The 17,483-nt window shown below is 46.4% G+C and overlaps 1 protein-coding gene across 3 annotated transcripts in view; it reads right to left on the bottom strand.

The window, feature by feature from the left end:
- btbd7 (BTB (POZ) domain containing 7) overlaps window positions 1-17,483 on the bottom strand; it is a 33,959-nt gene that overhangs the window by 7,150 nt on the left and 9,326 nt on the right. The window contains exons 1-8 of one of the 3 annotated variants that reach the window (XM_053614934.1): window positions 14,421-16,334; window positions 10,749-11,001; window positions 8,046-9,110; window positions 3,613-3,821; window positions 2,080-2,155; window positions 1,799-1,959; window positions 1,537-1,680; window positions 1,245-1,434 (exon numbers count right to left, since the gene is read on the bottom strand). In XM_053614934.1, the coding sequence (XP_053470909.1) occupies window positions 1,245-1,434; window positions 1,537-1,680; window positions 1,799-1,959; window positions 2,080-2,155; window positions 3,613-3,821; window positions 8,046-9,110; window positions 10,749-10,830 (1,927 nt within the window). In that variant the 5' untranslated portion in view covers window positions 10,831-11,001; window positions 14,421-16,334. Of the gene's footprint in view, window positions 1-1,244; window positions 1,435-1,536; window positions 1,681-1,798; window positions 1,960-2,079; window positions 2,156-3,612; window positions 3,822-8,045; window positions 9,111-10,748; window positions 11,002-11,492; window positions 12,693-14,420; window positions 16,335-17,483 lie in introns of those variants that run through there. The other 2 variants (XM_053614935.1, XM_053614933.1) reach the window with 2 other exon arrangements.

Below are 17,483 nucleotides of genomic sequence, written 5' to 3'. Positions count from 1 at the left end.
AAAACAGATCATCTAGTCCAGGGAAGGAGTTTATAAAGAAAGTGTTCTGACCCTGAAGCTCGGCTCAACCTCCTGAGATGTGAGAACTTGGCGAGGTCAGATTGATGATGAATTTACTACCCACCATCACGAGCAAGCTCACCAAGGAACCAGGGCTGTTCTTCCTCCCACACACACAACCCACAACACTGCTACACACACACACACACACACACACACACACACACACACACACTACTGGGTGGAAAAAACTCTTCACACTAAATCCACAACCAGGAATAATAAACAAATGCACAAGGAAATCCTCCCCATCTTCTATATACATCTAAATAATAATAATAATAATCATAATAATCATAATAATAGTAATAATAATAATAATATACACATTAGGGTCACTGAGAAATGTTAATTTTTTATTTATTTATGTACTTAATACCAATAAAATTATTCAATTCAGACACATGAATACAAAAATAATAAAGACAGAAATGCCCTAGGAACATCTCTACACATTTATCCCAGGATGCTAGGATTTATGAATATGCATAATTATGCAAATGTGGAAACGCCCCTATGTCTTCCTGCCATTCCTTCTAGCTTAATATGGCTAACATTAACTAAGCAGATCGCTAACTGCTAGTAAACTGGGTGGACAGGCGTGGGATTTCAGTCTCACTATGTAACTCCTGCCAGTCACCGTGCAGTCAGGCTTCTTTCACGCCTAAAGCCGGGGCAGGATAATGTTTAACACGTGACTCTCCGCAGATTGTATTATTATTATTATTTTTTATAATTAAAGTTATATTTTCTTTAATTGTTAACAAAAAAATAGACATTAACTTTATTCTTTTAATAGTTAAACTGTAATGATGGACCGTGCTGGATTTCCTTACAAGGGAATTCCTAAACATACAGAATGACATCGAGAAAGGGAGAGAGAAAGACTGAAAGAAAGAGAGAGCGAGACAGAGAGAAAGAGAGACTGTGAGAAAGAGAGACCGATAGAAAGCGAGACCGAGAGAGAGAGAGAAAACCGAGAGAAACCAAGAGAAAGAGACCGAGAAAGAGAGACCGAGAGAGACTGAAAGACAGAGAGAGAGAGAGAGAGAGAATAATCTGATTGTCAGAAGAGGAGAATAATAAAGAAATGAAAGCATGATGTTGAGGGCTTTGTACTCGTTGCTTTGGTCTTGATTCTGGATGGTTCTAAATGGAAAGCGGTACACATGAGCTCCACCCACCTGGTATCTCATTGGCCACCACTGAGGGCGGGGCCGTCTGGCTGCCAGCCATTTGCTGGTGGTTGATCATGTGACAGCACTGGGGTACGGCGTTATTGACCATGTAAAGAGTGTCGGGAACGTTGGACATGCGCACCATGCGCAGCCTCACCAAGTCCGTCTGCTCCACCATCATCTCGTCCAGGACGGCCTAACACACACACACACACACACACACGCGCGCGCAGTTTGAACTCCTATGTGAGATTCCCTCTCTCTCTCTCTGACGTGTGATTTGAGGTGTTTGGTGTACCTTGGCCTCGTCCACGTACGGAGTGAAGAGGCGGGGTCGTACGTAGATGCCAGCGCTCTTCTGCCTCAGCCAGGCGTTGGCTTTTCCTCCCTCCACCGTGGGGATCATGTCTGCCGGAGGCGTGCTGATCAGACCTCGCTTCAGCTATTAGGAACACACACGCACGAGTGTTGACATGAAGAGAAGGAAGTCTTACACACGTGAGTGTGTGTGTGTGAGATGAACACGCAGCAGACATGATCAGTCACGCCGTCCCACTCACCGTGTCGGAGAGGACCTCGCTGTTGGTGGGCAGGATGTGTTCGGTGCGCACGCAGGGCAGCAGAGGGGACAGGATCTCCTTCAGCTCCTCCAGGTCCAGATCACGCCTCTTCACGCCGCGCTTATTCACACTGTGGGCCGTGCCGCTCAGCAGGTTGGGCTCTGACACACACACACACACACACACACACACACACATTACAGATATGATACAGAGATTAGATCTCAGCACGTACAGTGTGTGTGAGTGTGTGTGTGTGTGTGTGTGTGTGTTGCGGTCACCTCGATCGGCCATCCTTCGGATGAGCTGGTGTTCTCCCCACTTCACCACGTACTTCAGGACATCCTGCTCGCTGGCCTGTAGGAGGCGGAGACAAACACCTTCACATCAGAATGAACTCCAGCACCGAGGTGGTGAAGAACCTCCTACACACTATCAAAAGAAGCCCTCTCAAGGTGTGCGCTGCCATGGCAACTCCAGATCTGTAGCACGGTCCACTCTTATTTACGCTTCCCTCCATCTCTCTGCTGGAGGATACAGACAAGCTGCCACTCGTCTCTTTTAATCCGAATTTACTCGAGACGAGAGATTAGTAACGCGGGATGGAGTCGGGGAAAGGAAGCGGGGCTTCCACACAGAGGTCAGGTCCACGTGTCGACTCGGACACATGGCTGCCTCAGGAAGGTCGGGGTCAAGGTCAAAGCAGCACCGGAGTTTACTGCGCTGAATCACGCTCTTGAATCGATTTGCGAACGCGATGAAATAAAACAGGAGCAGCCTGAGAATTAAGGAGCTACCCCCCACACACAACCCCCGCCCCGTATTCCCCCAGATCTCCTGATAATAATGGCAGTATATTATAAAATTCAATTTAGCAAGCGAGAAAAATCAATACCGGTGCTTTCACTGGCCAGGAGGAGGAGGGAGAGAGAGGGAGTGTGAGAGAGCAACAGGGAGAGAGACAGAGAAAGTGAAAGACAGAGAGAGAGAGAGAGAGAGAGAGAGAGAGACAGTGGGATAGATACAGAGAGTGTGTGAGAGAGACAGAGTGTGTGAGAGAGACAGAGAGTGTGAGAGAGACAGAGAGTGTGAGAGAGACAGAGAGTGTGAGAGAGACAGAGTGTGTGAGAGAGACAGAGAGTGTGAGAGAGACAGAGAGTGTGAGAGAGACAGAGAGAGCGTGAGAGAGAGTATGAGAGAGACAGAGTGTGTTCGAGATAGAGAGTGTGTGAGAGAGACAGAGTGTGTGAGAGATGGAGTGTGTGTGAGAGACAGAGAGTGTGAGAGAGACAGAGTGTGTGAGAGATAGAGTGTGTGAGTGACAGAGAGAGTGTGAGAGAGAGTGTGAGACAGACAGAGTGTGTTAGAGATAGACAGAGTGTGTGAGAGAGACAGAGTGTGTTAGAGATAGACAGAGTGTGTGAGAGAGACAGAGTGTGTGAGAGAGACAGAGTGTGTGAGAGACAGAGAGAGTGTGAGAGAGACAGAAAGAGAGAGAGAGACAGAGAGAGAGAAAGAGAGCGAGAGACAGAGAGAGACAGAGTGAGAGAGAGAGAGACAGAGTGAGAGAGACCATGCTGAAATGGAATTATATTAAAGCTTTATGTATCTGTTAAAATCAATCAATAAATAGATAGATAGATAGATAGATAGATAGATAAAGAAAGAAAGTGAAATTAAAGCGTCTGTAAGAAACCCTGTTCAGTTGTTATACTGTAAGTGTACGGATCCTGTAAAAGTTACTGTAACTAGTATGTTATTAGTTTTCCTGAACGGCGGATGCTGATTGGTCAGACGGTGTGGGCGGTCCTCACCTGCAGGTAATCAGACTGGATGGCCCCCAGCAGGTACTCCTTGTTCAGTTCGTACAGGACGTCTGACGTCATCACGTGACTGAACTCCTCACACAGGAAGTGCAGGGCCTGACGATGGACCCACTTAGACCCGTACGGCTGGGAGCTCCACTTCAGGATCGGAACCACCGAGTCCAGAGAGATGCTCTCCACCACGATGTCCTCACAGCCTGCACACACACACACACACACACACACACACACACACACACACAACAAATTTTACTCACAGATTTAATATCTAAATATTAACCAACATGTAAAATCATACTGATATCATCTGGTGTAATTGTACTACATACAGTATCTCACAAAAGTGAGTGCACCCCTCACATTTGTGTAAATATTTGATGATATCTTTTCCTGTGACAGCACTGAAGAAATGACACTTTGCTGCAATGTAAAGTAGTGAGTGTACAGCTTGTGGAACAGTGTAAATTTGCTGTCCCCTCAAAATAACTCAACACACAGCCATTAATGTCTAAACCGCTGGCAACAAAAGTGAGTACACCCCTAAGGGAAAATGTCCAAATTGGGCCCAATTAGCCATTTTCCCTCCTCGGTGTCATGTGACTTGTCAGTGTTACAAGGTCTCAGGTGTGAATGGGGAGCAGGTGTGTTAATTCCTTTATTCCTGTCACTGTTATTAATGTCCTGCTTGACTACTGTATGTTTCATGACGTTACTTATTTATTTATTTGTTTGTTTCTGTGTTGTTCTTCACACTGGGAAAAACTTTTAGCTGCTTTTTAAATGATTCTTATTAGGGCGGGGCGATATGACAAACACACATCACGATACTTTCTACGATACACATCACCATACACAGTTTAGCTAACAAACCGTCCACAACCGAGTTTGATGATACTCTTCTTTAATGCCCACCAAGGCAAACAAGTTTAAGGTTTAATTCATTATTTATTTAAATATGTCAAATCGACAGAACCCATTCGGTACCATTTCATTTGTGATTATTAAAAACATTTTTAAAAAAAAGGACTATTACTATTCTTCTTCTTATTACTGAAATAAAGCAGAGAGCGAGCAGGGAGTTGAAGGTTTTCCCAGAGTTCCTGAGTGTGAACACCGAGCTGCAGCACTGACAGCTGGAGACTAATGAACATGTCACTTCACTGACAGAGCGCTGGGGCACCTGAGCAACACACACACACACACACGGCAGCTCTACAGGACGGGGCAGCACAAGTAAACACTAATCACTGAAGCCAAGGTCGTCTGTATGTCCAGCGCAGAAGATCTTAATCTCCACTAACCCACTTCTAACAAGAGGATGATACCATCAGCATGTCAGTGCCACTTAGTGGACTCTCCCAACACTCATTTCCTTCTCTTATCTATTCGACCTTCCTGTTTAAACACACACACACACACACACACACACACACACACACCTCCAGTAACATGTCACTGCTGAGAAAAAAATCCCAGTCCTGATAAATAACAGCATGAATATTATTGACAGGCAGCAGGTGGCGCTCTGTTTGGACCCGTGTGTGTGTGTGTGTGTGTGTGTGTGTGTGTGTGTGTGCCATGACCAGAAATAACCGCTCTGCTGCCTGCTGCTCAGAGGAACAACAACAAGCAGAGACAGGGACATAAAAATCAGACTACAGTGTGCGCACACGCACACACACACACACACACACACTCTTCTAATACACACTACACGAATCTCTGGATGTTCATATTAAAGCGCTCGTTGTTCACCGTTATCGTTTCCATAGAAACAGTACAGGAGTACATAACACCGTGTGTGTGTGCTGCAGTTCTAGTAAAATAATCAGCAATGAACTGGAGTTACTGTTACCATGCCGACGACAATTATCTTCCCCTGACAGCACAACCCCGAGTGTTTTATTCCTCTTACACCACAGCGACTTTCCAACCATTCACACGGTTATATTTGTTAAAGAAGGACATGTGGTACTTTTTATCCGTACAGAAAACTAATCAACACCTTCTGACCAATCACAATCCAGAACGAATGAAGTAACCTTTGCGCGTTTTCCTTTATCCCGTAGCACTGCTGAATTCTGTATTCTGATTGGTTGATTAGTTTTCTATAACAGCAGCTCCGACAGTAGTGCAGCTCAGCTCCAAAATTCCTATTAATACGTAGTTATCGTTTCTATAGCAACAGCTCGTTTGTATTGAGACGCTCTGCTGACCATAAACGGAATAAAATCCGCCGTGTGTAATCGTCAGGATGTTTAAGTAACGTTTATGGAAGGAGTCTCCAGTGTCGGTCCGAGGTAATTCGTCTGTAGGAGGTTCTTGGGAACGTGACTAGCTGCTGTTGTGTGTTTGGTTTAGTTTTAAACACGGTGTAAAATGAAAGCGGGTGGTAATTGTGTGTTGTGAGGATCCGAGTGCTAAAAGATTCATCTCTGCGAGTGTTTAATGCGATCATGTGTAGCTTAAGCAGAATGAAGGTGTGCACACGCAGGAAAAAAGAGCTCCAGCGACTGCTGAAAGAAATGACTCCATTTTGTGAAATCACTGATGTGGGACGCAGAATCAATTTCTTATCATGGAACAATCAATAACACTGGGAAAGGGGGAAAAATGTAATGAAGCAGGGGAGCGAGGAGCAGGTTGGTTTTTGGGGCTGATCGATGACGTTTCACACTCGGGGGTTTGGGTGTGTTTCAGTCAAACACTCACGTGTGAATTTAGTCCTGCAGACGAGAACACAACTACAGACGCTCATTAATCCCAGCAGGTATAACGGTTTGTCTGTCAGCAGGAGGAGGAGGAAACTCTACTCTCATCTCCACAAACAGATTAAGAAATGGAGAGGAGGAGGAGAAAGGAGGAGAAGAGGAGAAACGAGGAGGAGGAGCAGGAGAAGGAGGAGGAGAAGAGGAGGAGAGGAAAAGGAGGAGGAGAAGGAGGAGAGGAAAAGTAGGAGGAGAAGGAGAGGAAGAGGAGAGGAGGAGGAGAAGAGGAGAGGAGGACGAGAACAGGAGGAGAGGAGGAGGAGAACAGGAGGAGAGGAGGAAAACAGGAGGAGAGGAGGAAAACTGGAGGAGATGAGGAGGAGGAGGAGAACAGGAGGAGAGGAGGAGAACAGGAGGAGAGGAGGAAAACAGGAGGAGAGGAGGAAAACTGGAGGAGATGAGGAGGAGGAGGAGAACAGGAGGAGAGGAGGAGAACAGGAGGAGAGGAGGAGAACAGGAGGAGAGGAGGAAAACAGGAGGAGAGGAGGAAAACTGGAGGAGATGAGGAGGAGGAGATGAGGAGGAGGAGGAGAACAGGAGGAGAGGAGGAGAACAGGAGGAGAGGAGGAGAACAGGAGGAGAGGAGGAGGAGGAGAACAGGAGGAGAGGAGGAGGAGAGGAGGAGAACAGGAGGAGTGAAGAGAACAGGAGGAGGAGAGGAGGAGGAGGAGAGGAGGAGAACAGGAGGAGTGGAAGAGAACAGGAGGAGGAGAGGAGGAGGAGGAGGAGAGGAGAACAGGAGGAGAGTGCTTTCAGTGTTCTAGAGCAGATGGAGGAATACAGTACCTGATGAACATTAAGCACTATGTAGTGAGGATATGAAGTGAAGGTGAAGCACTATGTAGTGAGGATATGAAGTGAAGGTGAAGCACTATGTAGTGAGGATATGAAGTGAAGGTGAAGCACTATGTAGTGAGGATACGTAGTGAAGGTGAAGCACTATGTAGTGAGGATACGTAGTGAAGGTGAAGCACTATGTAGTGAGGATACGTAGTGAAGGTGAAGCACTATGTAGTGAGGATACGTAGTGAAGGTGAAGCACTATGTAGTGAGGATACGTAGTGAAGGTGAAGCACTATGTAGTGAGGATATGAAGTGAAGGTGAAGCACTATGTAGTGAGGATATGAAGTGAAGGTGAAGCACTATGTAGTGAGGATATGAAGTGAAGGTGAAGCACTATGTAGTGAGGATACATAGTGAAGGTGAAGCACTATGTAGTGAGGATACATAGTGAAGGTGAAGCACTATGTAGTGAGGATATGAAGTGAAGGTGAAGCACTATGTAGTGAGGATATGAAGTGAAGGTGAAGCACTATGTAGTGAGGATATGAAGTGAAGGTGAAGCACTATGTAGTGAGGATACGTAGTGAAGGTGAAGCACTATGTAGTGAGGATATGAAGTGAAGGTGAAGCACTATGTAGTGAGGATATGAAGTGAAGGTGAAGCACTATGTAGTGAGGATATGAAGTGAAGGTGAAGCACTATGTAGTGAGGATATGAAGTGAAGGTGAAGCACTATGTAGTGAGGATACGTAGTGAAGGTGAAGTGGTCTAGGATTGGGAGCGTGTACCAGAGCGATAATGAAGAGTGGATAATAAGGATAACATGACTGTGTTCTTCTCTGATGTAAATGTAATGGTGCACACTCACCCTGTGCCAGCATGCTGAACTCGAGGAACAGGGCGATGTGGTACAGCTCCATGGCTTCCTCGGCTCTGCTCATGCTTCCCTTCCCGGCAGCTAAAGCCTGAGCTTCACCCAGACTCCCGGCCGAGGGGCTGCTCCGCACCACGCGCTCCAGCTCCACCGCGTCCGTGTACATGCAGTGCAGCACCACGCCGGCATACTTCCGCGGGATGATGGACTCGTTCAGGACGATGCGCGCTGGCACCGTCTCCTCTTCGGCCGCGCGCACGCGCCGCTGCAGCAGGTTCCGGAAGAACGGCGAGCGCGCCGCTAGGACGGCCTTATGGGCCTTCAGTTCCTCCTCCTCTCCGCTCGGGTCCACTCCGAAAGGTTCGTCCGGCTCGGAGTCGGACGAGAAGCAGAGCACGGAGTCGTAGTAGCACATTCTCTGCCGCAGCTCGCGCATGTCCGTCTCCAGAGAGCTGGGCGTCCCGAACTCCTCACTGAGCCGCACTAAGACGTCCACGTTGTGCAGGCGGGCGTCTTCGGCACCCAACTCGCCCGTGTACAGGTAACGCAGCAGCGCCGAGAACATGGAGGCATCCATCCCCGCCGTGCCCACGTCCAGGAGCAGCTGGGTGCTGTATCCCGGCGATGAGGACAGCAGAGTCCTGAAGAAGGGGCAGCGTGCGGCCAGGACGGCTCGGTGAGCGGTGAAGCGCGTGTCCTGGAAGATCAGCTCCACGTCTGTGCAGTATTTGTGCTGGTAAAGAGAGGCCAGGTCCCGGGGCAGGGTGCGGGCCTCGGGGCGGGCCAGACACGCCTGCATGCTGAGCTCCTTGAGCGCGGCCGTGCCCTCATACTCCTCCACCAGGGCGGCGACGTCGCGTACGTCCCAGCCCGAGAGCAGATCCCTCATGTGGCGTGCGTGATCGGCCGAGCGGCTCGCCTTGCGCCGCTTAATGAAGCGCCGCTTCAGTGTGGCCAGGCTCGAGCTCTTCTTCTTCTTGTCCTGAGGTTTCTCGGGGCAATGCTCCAAGCTGTAAAGCTTCGACTCGACTCCATAACCCTGGGGTGCATAGGATGTGCCTGTACGGTCACACACACACACACACACACAGAGTTTTGTATTCATGCTTGTGCAGACAGTGCTCTATATGGCCGTATAAGCTATAAAAGCTCATTTGTATTTATGTAAATATTAACAACACACTTAGTAAAGACACTCCTTTCATTCTGAAATGGAGGAAAAGGCGTCGTTGCCACCCACTGAAGTGTGAATGAGTCACGCGTTGGTGTTTAGTGATTAATAAAGCTTGTGACACTATGAACAACTGTTGTGCTCAGCCGTGTGTTGATATCTCTGACATATCATCTGCTACACGAGAACGTGCAGTTAGTTAATTAATCCATGTTTTACAAATAATAACGATATCAGAGCATCAGAGAGTGGATCAGATATGAAACGGGTCAAACCCCGGTCCGATATCTGATCCTGATCCCGAGTTTGGGGCCAGTACTGGGTCCAATACTGATGCTCAGTGAGCAGGAACTCCTGCCTGACTGAACCCCAGGAGACCCGAGTGACTTCAGTGTTGCACAGCAACAAGGGACAGGAGGACCTGACTTTCTTTCCTGTCGGAGTGTGAACATGATAAAGTGTGTCCTGGCTGCAGTGACATGATGTACAGCTGCAGTTCTGGCTATATGGTGAACCTCAGCACTCCTGAGCAGCTCATTTACGCAGCGCTGCCCTCTGGGACAACCGCTACTTCATCATCGCCACACACTGAACTTATTAAACTAATGGGATTAAACCTTTTAAAGCGTGATTAATACCGCATTAAAACGGTGTTCTGGGAGCTTCTGTTCAACGTCTTCTCAAACTCGGCTTGTGGGATATTGATTTTTCCCTGCTTACAATTCACCATCAAAAAACTTTATTTAGAGATTTAATCTTGATTTATAATCATTACTTTATGAATCAAATCGAATCGTAACAGATTCAGTGGTATCGTCAAAAACTGAATCATTACCTTATGAATCAAATCGAATCAGAACAGATTCAGTGGTATCGTCAAACACTGAATCATTACCTTATGAATCAAATCGAATCGTAACAGATTCAGTGGTATCGTCAAACACTGAATCATTACCTTATGAATCAAAGCGAACCGTAACAGAATCTGTGGTATCGTCAAACAATGAATCGTTACCTTATGAATCAAATCGAATCGTAACAGATTCAGTGGTATCGTCAAACAATGAATCGTTACCTTATGAATCAAATCGAATCGTAACAGGTTCAGTGGTATCGTCAAAAACTGAATCATTACCTTATGAATCAAATCGAATCCTAACAGATTCAGTGGTATCGTCAAACACTGAATCATTACCTTATGAATCAAATTGAATCGGATTCAGTGGTATCATCAAAAACTGAATCATTACCTTATGAATCAAATCAAATCGTAACAGATTCAGTGGTATCGTCGAAAACTGAATTACTACCTTATGAATCAAATCAAATCGTAAAAGATTCAGTGGTATCGTCAAACACTGAATATTACCTTATGAATCAAAGCAAATTGTAACAGATTCAGTGGTATCGTCAAACACTGAATCATTACCTTATGAATCAATACAAATCATCAGATTGAGTGGTACTGTAAAATACCCCATGCAGAATGACTTTAGCATGTAAAAAACAGAAGTGGGGGGGATTACCTATGTAGGTCTGCTGGGTGGGTGAATGTCCCCCGAATCGGGGGGAGCACGAGTGAGGATAGCTGGAGGCATTAACCCCCATCTTCTTCCTCTTCCTCCTCTTTTTGACGTGCACAGCTGGTGCCACCCTGCTAAATCATTCCTCTCCGGTGACAATGCACCGCCCGGCTCACAGCTTCACTCGCTCAGGCCTGAGGAGACGAGGAGACACCGGAGCTCCGCCAGCCATTCCTCTGTGTGTGTGTGTGTGTGTCTGAGAGAGAGAGAGAGAGAGAGAGAGAGAGAGAGACAGAATGAGAACGAGAGAGAGATTTTTCTTTTCCCATATCAGTGCTTTGGCAATACACTGTACACTTTGTCATGCCAATAAAGCTCGTTTGAATTGAATTGAGAAAGAGAGAGATGAAATTCCAGTAGAAACGCTCCACCTTTAGTCCCATCATTTCACAGCGGCAGGAAGAGAAACGTCTCATCACACACATCAATAGTTATGATAATAGAATTATTTTCCTAAAACAGCATGTGTTTATTCCTCTTACACCACACAATTCCAATTTTTATCGGTTTAAAGTTACATTAAATGACAAGTTAGCTCCTAGTTACGTAATAAACTATCCCTCATAAAAATCCCCCACCAGCCTCTCTTTTTCTCTCTTTAAAGTTTAAAAAAGCAGTCTCATTACAGGAAACTTCACTTCATCAACGATCCATTTAGAGAGAGAGAGACAGAGAGAGAGATCTAACCTGAAAATCATCATCAACAGCATAATGTACTCTACTCCTTCCCAGAAATACCCGATTTTCTATTCCTTGAACTGGCAACGAACCGTAAGCCGTCACCTCGGTGCCAAGAAAGACATTTCTCAGCGCTGGCTGTTCCACAGAAGCCCCGTGTGAAGAGCTACTGCTCCATCCTTTAAACCTGTCCCACTTGTGATATCCAGAGGAGAGAAAGTAAAATAAGAACCCACAGGTTTCTCAACACACATCCAGACGGGTAATGAGGAGTCCTGTGGAGATCAATCACATGTCTGAGGCAGAAACTGGAGTGCGGTGGGGTATACGCGGGGTTTTACGGTAACCGCCAGGCTCCAGACATGCAAGATGTGGAGGAAGAGGCGGGGTCAGTTACACCGCGATTACAAGGTGAGTGCACTGAAACGCCACCATGACAACACACACACACACACACACACACACACAAAAGTTCTCACGGTGTCTGTTTTTTCTAACCAAAACCATCTGAACACACACACACACACACACACACACCACATCGCAATCGCAGCCCCCGGGCTCGTACACACGGACGTCCGAAGAGCACGCGAAGGCAGCAATAATATCGGAGAGTTCAAAAACACAACTGTCAATCATTCTAGATTCGTACGTCGACGGTGTTATTGTATGTCTCTCTCTGAGAAAAGGAAGACTCGTGTGTTTTTGAGTGATAACTCATAGTGACCTACTCCGATGTTAGAACCTCCGTCCCTGCAAGATTACGCGGTTTCGCAACATTCAGAGAAGCGTGCAATTTTCCACAATAACTGCAGATTTTCAGCAGGTCTGGGCCGAGACGCGTCGCGAGACATCGTCCCGACGCACAGTCAGCCAAAGCGCTCCTGGACGCACGTGCGTCGAACGCGAATACGGCTAAAAGGTCTCGTTTACCAACAACAATCACTGCGAAAAAAAGCGCGCAGAACCATTTCGTGCTATCGCAATTACGCTAACTCGAGTCATTTACCGCAAAAACGACGACGAAATAAAAGCTCAAAAACTCGCAAGTTTTTAAAAAAAGTTGCAGCAAAATCAAGTGTTTTTGTACGGACGGAAATACGTAAAGGACGTCAGGTCTGAAACTCGTACTGCAGCGTTTTACGCCACAACAAATAAATAAATAAATAAATAAATAAACGGAAGCATGAACAAGTTCACATGCAGCGCGAGTTGAAATTTCGGCGATGCCTCAGCGCCTAACCCCCCCGCCCCCTCCCCAAAAACAGAGCCGCATTGTTTCTCACAAGCCGCAGAAGGCCCGGCGCGCTCGGGTTACCCATCCTCTTTTGTGGTCCCGGGCCTCCTGCCGAGGCGGCACAAAGACTCTCAGGCTCCGGTTTCAGACCCAGTCACAACAGCGGCGAGTCCTGCACACGTGTACGTCCGTGTTGTGACCGTTCCCCCCCGCGTGCGGTGTCTGGAATGTTCTCGACATCAAAGCCACGGCGAGAATAAAGCCGACTTTGATCCTGACTGCTGAATGAAAGCACGACGAACAAACTGCTGCATGTCAGCGTGGCGGGAGAGGATACTCACGAGGGGAACGGATTTAGGATTAAAAAAAAAATCCAGGTGGAAATAGGAACGTGGCTGTTGCAGTATAGCAGCTGAACCTGACTAGCGGATCACACGCCGGAATAAAGTACCGCTGCGTTCATGACGACAGAAACGCCGAGGAGAAAAAGAAAAACATATGAAACAGCAATACACAGATATACAGGGTGTGATTTAAAATAAATAAATAAATAAATAATAATATATATAAACCCATCACGACGTATTGTACTCGAGTGAGGAAGAACCCATCCAAACAGGAATGATGTTTTAATAAATTTAAACACACACGGGACGGCTACAGATACGGCAGCGCCGATGAAGAAACATGCTAACAACCTCATTACCTCCAGCTCACTTTGAAGAACGGGCGTGGTCAAACGAGCCCGTTTTCTCCACAAGCCGATTTCCGGATCGACGACATACGCAGGACGCAGTAATCGTTTGCACGGTGTGATGAGTAATCTTAAAAGAGCGCTGAAATCGTCACGATGGGTTGGTTCTGTGGTAGGATTTGTTGCCAAGGAGCGCATCGAAAAAAATCTACAACTCTCGATTAACAATTAGAATTAATTCGTCATCGAATATGAATATTGGAAATTTGTCCCCCCCCCATCCCGCAGAAATCCTCGAGCCAAGCCATCTGGTAATTTCCGGCTTCCTGATTTCTGTTAAAAAGAAAAAATGTGTTTACATTTGACCCCCTCGCGTTCTTACACACTAACGGATGAGCGATATACCAGATTCACGGATCTGCTGCGCGTGACCAGATTCGAACTCCATTTCCTCTCGGATTCTCACGGACTGTCCCTCAATGCCGTACTCGCTACTGCACGATTCGCAGAATAACGCTTTCTGTGTAGAATCCCGTGTGAACGTTCATTACTTCCTGACGTCTACCAAAGTCGAATGGCGTGAACGGAGAGAATGTTTCCGGTCTAAAATGAGCTACGCTGCTGATGTAAACTTCCAACAACATCTTTTAATGACCAGCTCCTGCTCCCGTGTTTTGCTGGAAACGTGCAAACGTATATGAACGCGAAGCAGCCACGTATATACCAAATAAACACCAAATGCGCACGTTTCCTGCGTTGTCCTGTTGAAACGTTCTCACACGCTAAACTATTCTTTCAGAGTACAAACCTGTACTTCTCTTCTCCTCGTCTTTTCCTGGGGTCGTACCATCAAGGCGACATCTTTTGTACTTTAGGACATAGAAAATTATTTACAATACGTAATTGGGCCACTGATCGTTTAAAAACGTTCCTCTAAAAACTATTAAAGGTGCTTTCTACGCCTTCACGTAAAAACAACGTCGTCCTGTAGATGAGGGATGAGTACCTCGTATCTCGATCCCTCAGATGACTACGCCGTTCTCAGATCTCAGGTGGTATTAATCCCGCTGCTGTGTTTCTAACGTAAGGTACGATGGTGAAAAGAAATCCTTTTCTGAATGTCGGAAGGCGTCCAACGGTACACCGTGGCATCTGCAAGAGCCGCGTCGAGCCGAGTTAAACTTCGTTAATATTCCCTTAATTCCTGCGAGCAAACCGCCGACCGACCACTTGTAGACCGCGGGCAATAAAAAAAAAGGCTAAAAGCAAACATTTGGAACGATGTGCCTGAGCGTTGAGCAACACTTCGTCGTGCCAGAAACGACGGGTAAATAAATCATCGTCTTACTAACGCCAGCTGAACTCCGGCTAAAACTGAAGGGAGAGATGATGATTATGAAACACAAACATTTTCCACACAGCGATGCTGGCCAACGTCAGCATGGCGCACACAGCACTGCACATTCCTGTAAGCAGGTTATACTGAAATGTGATTAATACGGAGAGTACAGACCAAACACAAGCAAACACCGATTAGTCTCTCCACCCCGCCCTTAAACCCAGGTGCTCTCGAATAAATATGTAGGACAAAGGAAACCTATTAATAAAACTGCACTGCAAATCATATGGTTAAAGAAAATCGCTCATGACGCTTGAAGACGTTTTCCAGACACGTACGATACAATAGAACACATATGACCTAGTAATATTAACCGGATCAAACTGAAAACGAATCGACTCAAAGATTCACTCCCCGAGACACATTGAGGCAATTTATTCCTGGGTCACGCAGTTCTGTTTCTAAACAAGTAAAGCATTAACAACTTATTAACGAATTAAAGAGAGACGTGGTGAGGAAACGTTGGTATATACTGTAGGCCTGGCGATACTTGTGTCGGACGATATATCGTCCCAGAAGTAATTGCGATAAACGATATTATTGTCGCTTTAAGCCACGGACACAATGATGACATGATAGTGTATTATACAATAATGCAAGTGTGCCCTTTCAAAGAGCAACGAACGTTTAATTATTAAGAATATTCAGACGGTGCAATACGATATCGTGCGTTCTTTACGCTTTAGTTCTTCACAGTGCGTTGTTATGGAAACGGCGTATTCACGACGCGGCTTACCCGTTCTACCCTAGCTAGTGCCGTACTTCAACGTTAGTTCAACTTGGCGTCGTTAAGTGCGTTGGCAAGTTGTAATATTGTGTTTATGCTGTGTGTAAATATCTGATTAATCTCGTGTGTGTATAGGAAGCGTTCGGGCGAGTTAATTCATTAACCCGCTAGTAAAGCGCTTCAGTTCACCGCCGTTCCGTCACCGCTCCGCTTCAGCTCACGCAGATTAAACGCCTCCTCGATCCCCCGCATTACTGACTACGACTGGATTATCTGAAACACTACAGCTATTCCTTCTACATTTACCTTCTTCTAAAAACACCGTTACTGCACCGTTAATATCAGACCTGTTGTTTTCAAGGGTTTTAATTAAAACCGCTGCTAGTGCTCGCGATACACACGTCTTAAATACGAACACACGCCGTTTTTATATTCGAATGTGCGATTTTATCTTAAATCCGACGAATATTCGAAGTTGGAATTTTAATCCGACAGCCCTAGAGCGGACGAGAGGACGGAAGCAGCGCGAACGGCTAAAACGTTGGCGATATCGAGGTTGGTAATAACGTTCGAGGTCACGTCCACATATCGTACGATAGGCCCATAACGCATCGGTCATGACAGGTGTATGTATATAGGTGCTGTAACATAAGTGGACGTTCCACAATGTTTACTGTAACTAGAAACGGATAAAAAAAGCACAACATGGTTCTTTAATTATTATTAAATAGTCACGGTTGGTAAAATTGCACCGGTGTAGGAGGAATAAAACGCTTTTAGACGTCCGGTTATAGGAAAATAATCAAGGTCCGGGTGGCTGTTCAGAATATATATTACTGCTCTTTCCCTCTGAGCAGATTCCAGGACCGACATTGAGACATCATCTGGAGGTCATGATCAGCTGACACGAGCAAACATGGAGAATAAAACCCACTCCAGCAGACATCTGTTAGAGAAAGGTCAGTAACAGACCTCCGCTGAAAGAACACCTCGCGTTCAGTTCTATGAAACGGCAGGGGCAGTAAATTCAGGTGATTTTCTCCATGTCTGATCACAGGGGCTTTCCCTGGATATAAAACACAAACAGTCTACTATCATCACACTGCTTCCTCAACCGACAGCTCACCTTATGTTATCCTACCTGAAGCACACAGTTTTTAAAAAATGTTCCCGGTGAACTTTGCTTTTATTTTTTTTTTGTCACAGAGGAGCTTCCAAAAATTAAAGGGCATAAAAGATAAGAAAACAAACTAGAACACAACAAATAACCAAAACACGGCTGAAAATGCCCTCACCTGGGGCAACAGAGGCTTCACCTACTGCTGGGGTAAATGGTACCACTTCAACTACTGGAGCAACCGGGGCTTCACCTACTGCTGGGGTAAATGGTACCACTTCAACTACTGGAGCAACTGGGGCTTCACCTACTGCTGGGGTAAATGGTACCACTTCAACTACTGGAGCAACTGGGGCTTCACCTACTGCTGGGGTAAATGGTACCACTTCAACTACTGGAGCAACTGGGGCTTCACCTACTGCTGGGGTAAATGGTACCACTTCAACTACTGGAGCAACCGGGGCTTCACCTACTGCTGGGGTAAATGGTACCACTTCAACTACTGGAGCAACCGGGGCTTCACCTACTGCTGGGGTAAATGGTACCACTTCAACTACTGGAGCAACTGGGGCTTCACCTACTGCTGGGGTAAATGGTACCACTTCAACTACTGGAGCAACTGGGGCTTCACCTACTGCTGGGGTAAATGGTACCACTTCAACTACTGGAGCAACTGGGGCTTCACCTACTGCTGGGGTAAATGGTACCACTTCAACTACTGGAGCAACTGGGGCTTCACCTACTGCTGGGGTAAATGGTACCACTTCAACTACTGGAGCAACCGGGGCTTCACCTACTGCTGGGGTAAATGGTACCACTTCAACTA

The sequence above is a fragment of the Ictalurus furcatus genome, chromosome 25 (genome assembly GCF_023375685.1).
Source record: "Ictalurus furcatus strain D&B chromosome 25, Billie_1.0, whole genome shotgun sequence".
NCBI lineage: Eukaryota > Metazoa > Chordata > Actinopteri > Siluriformes > Ictaluridae > Ictalurus > Ictalurus furcatus.
Note: the sequence above shows the minus strand (reverse complement) of the source record. Positions and strands in the feature narration are given on the sequence as shown.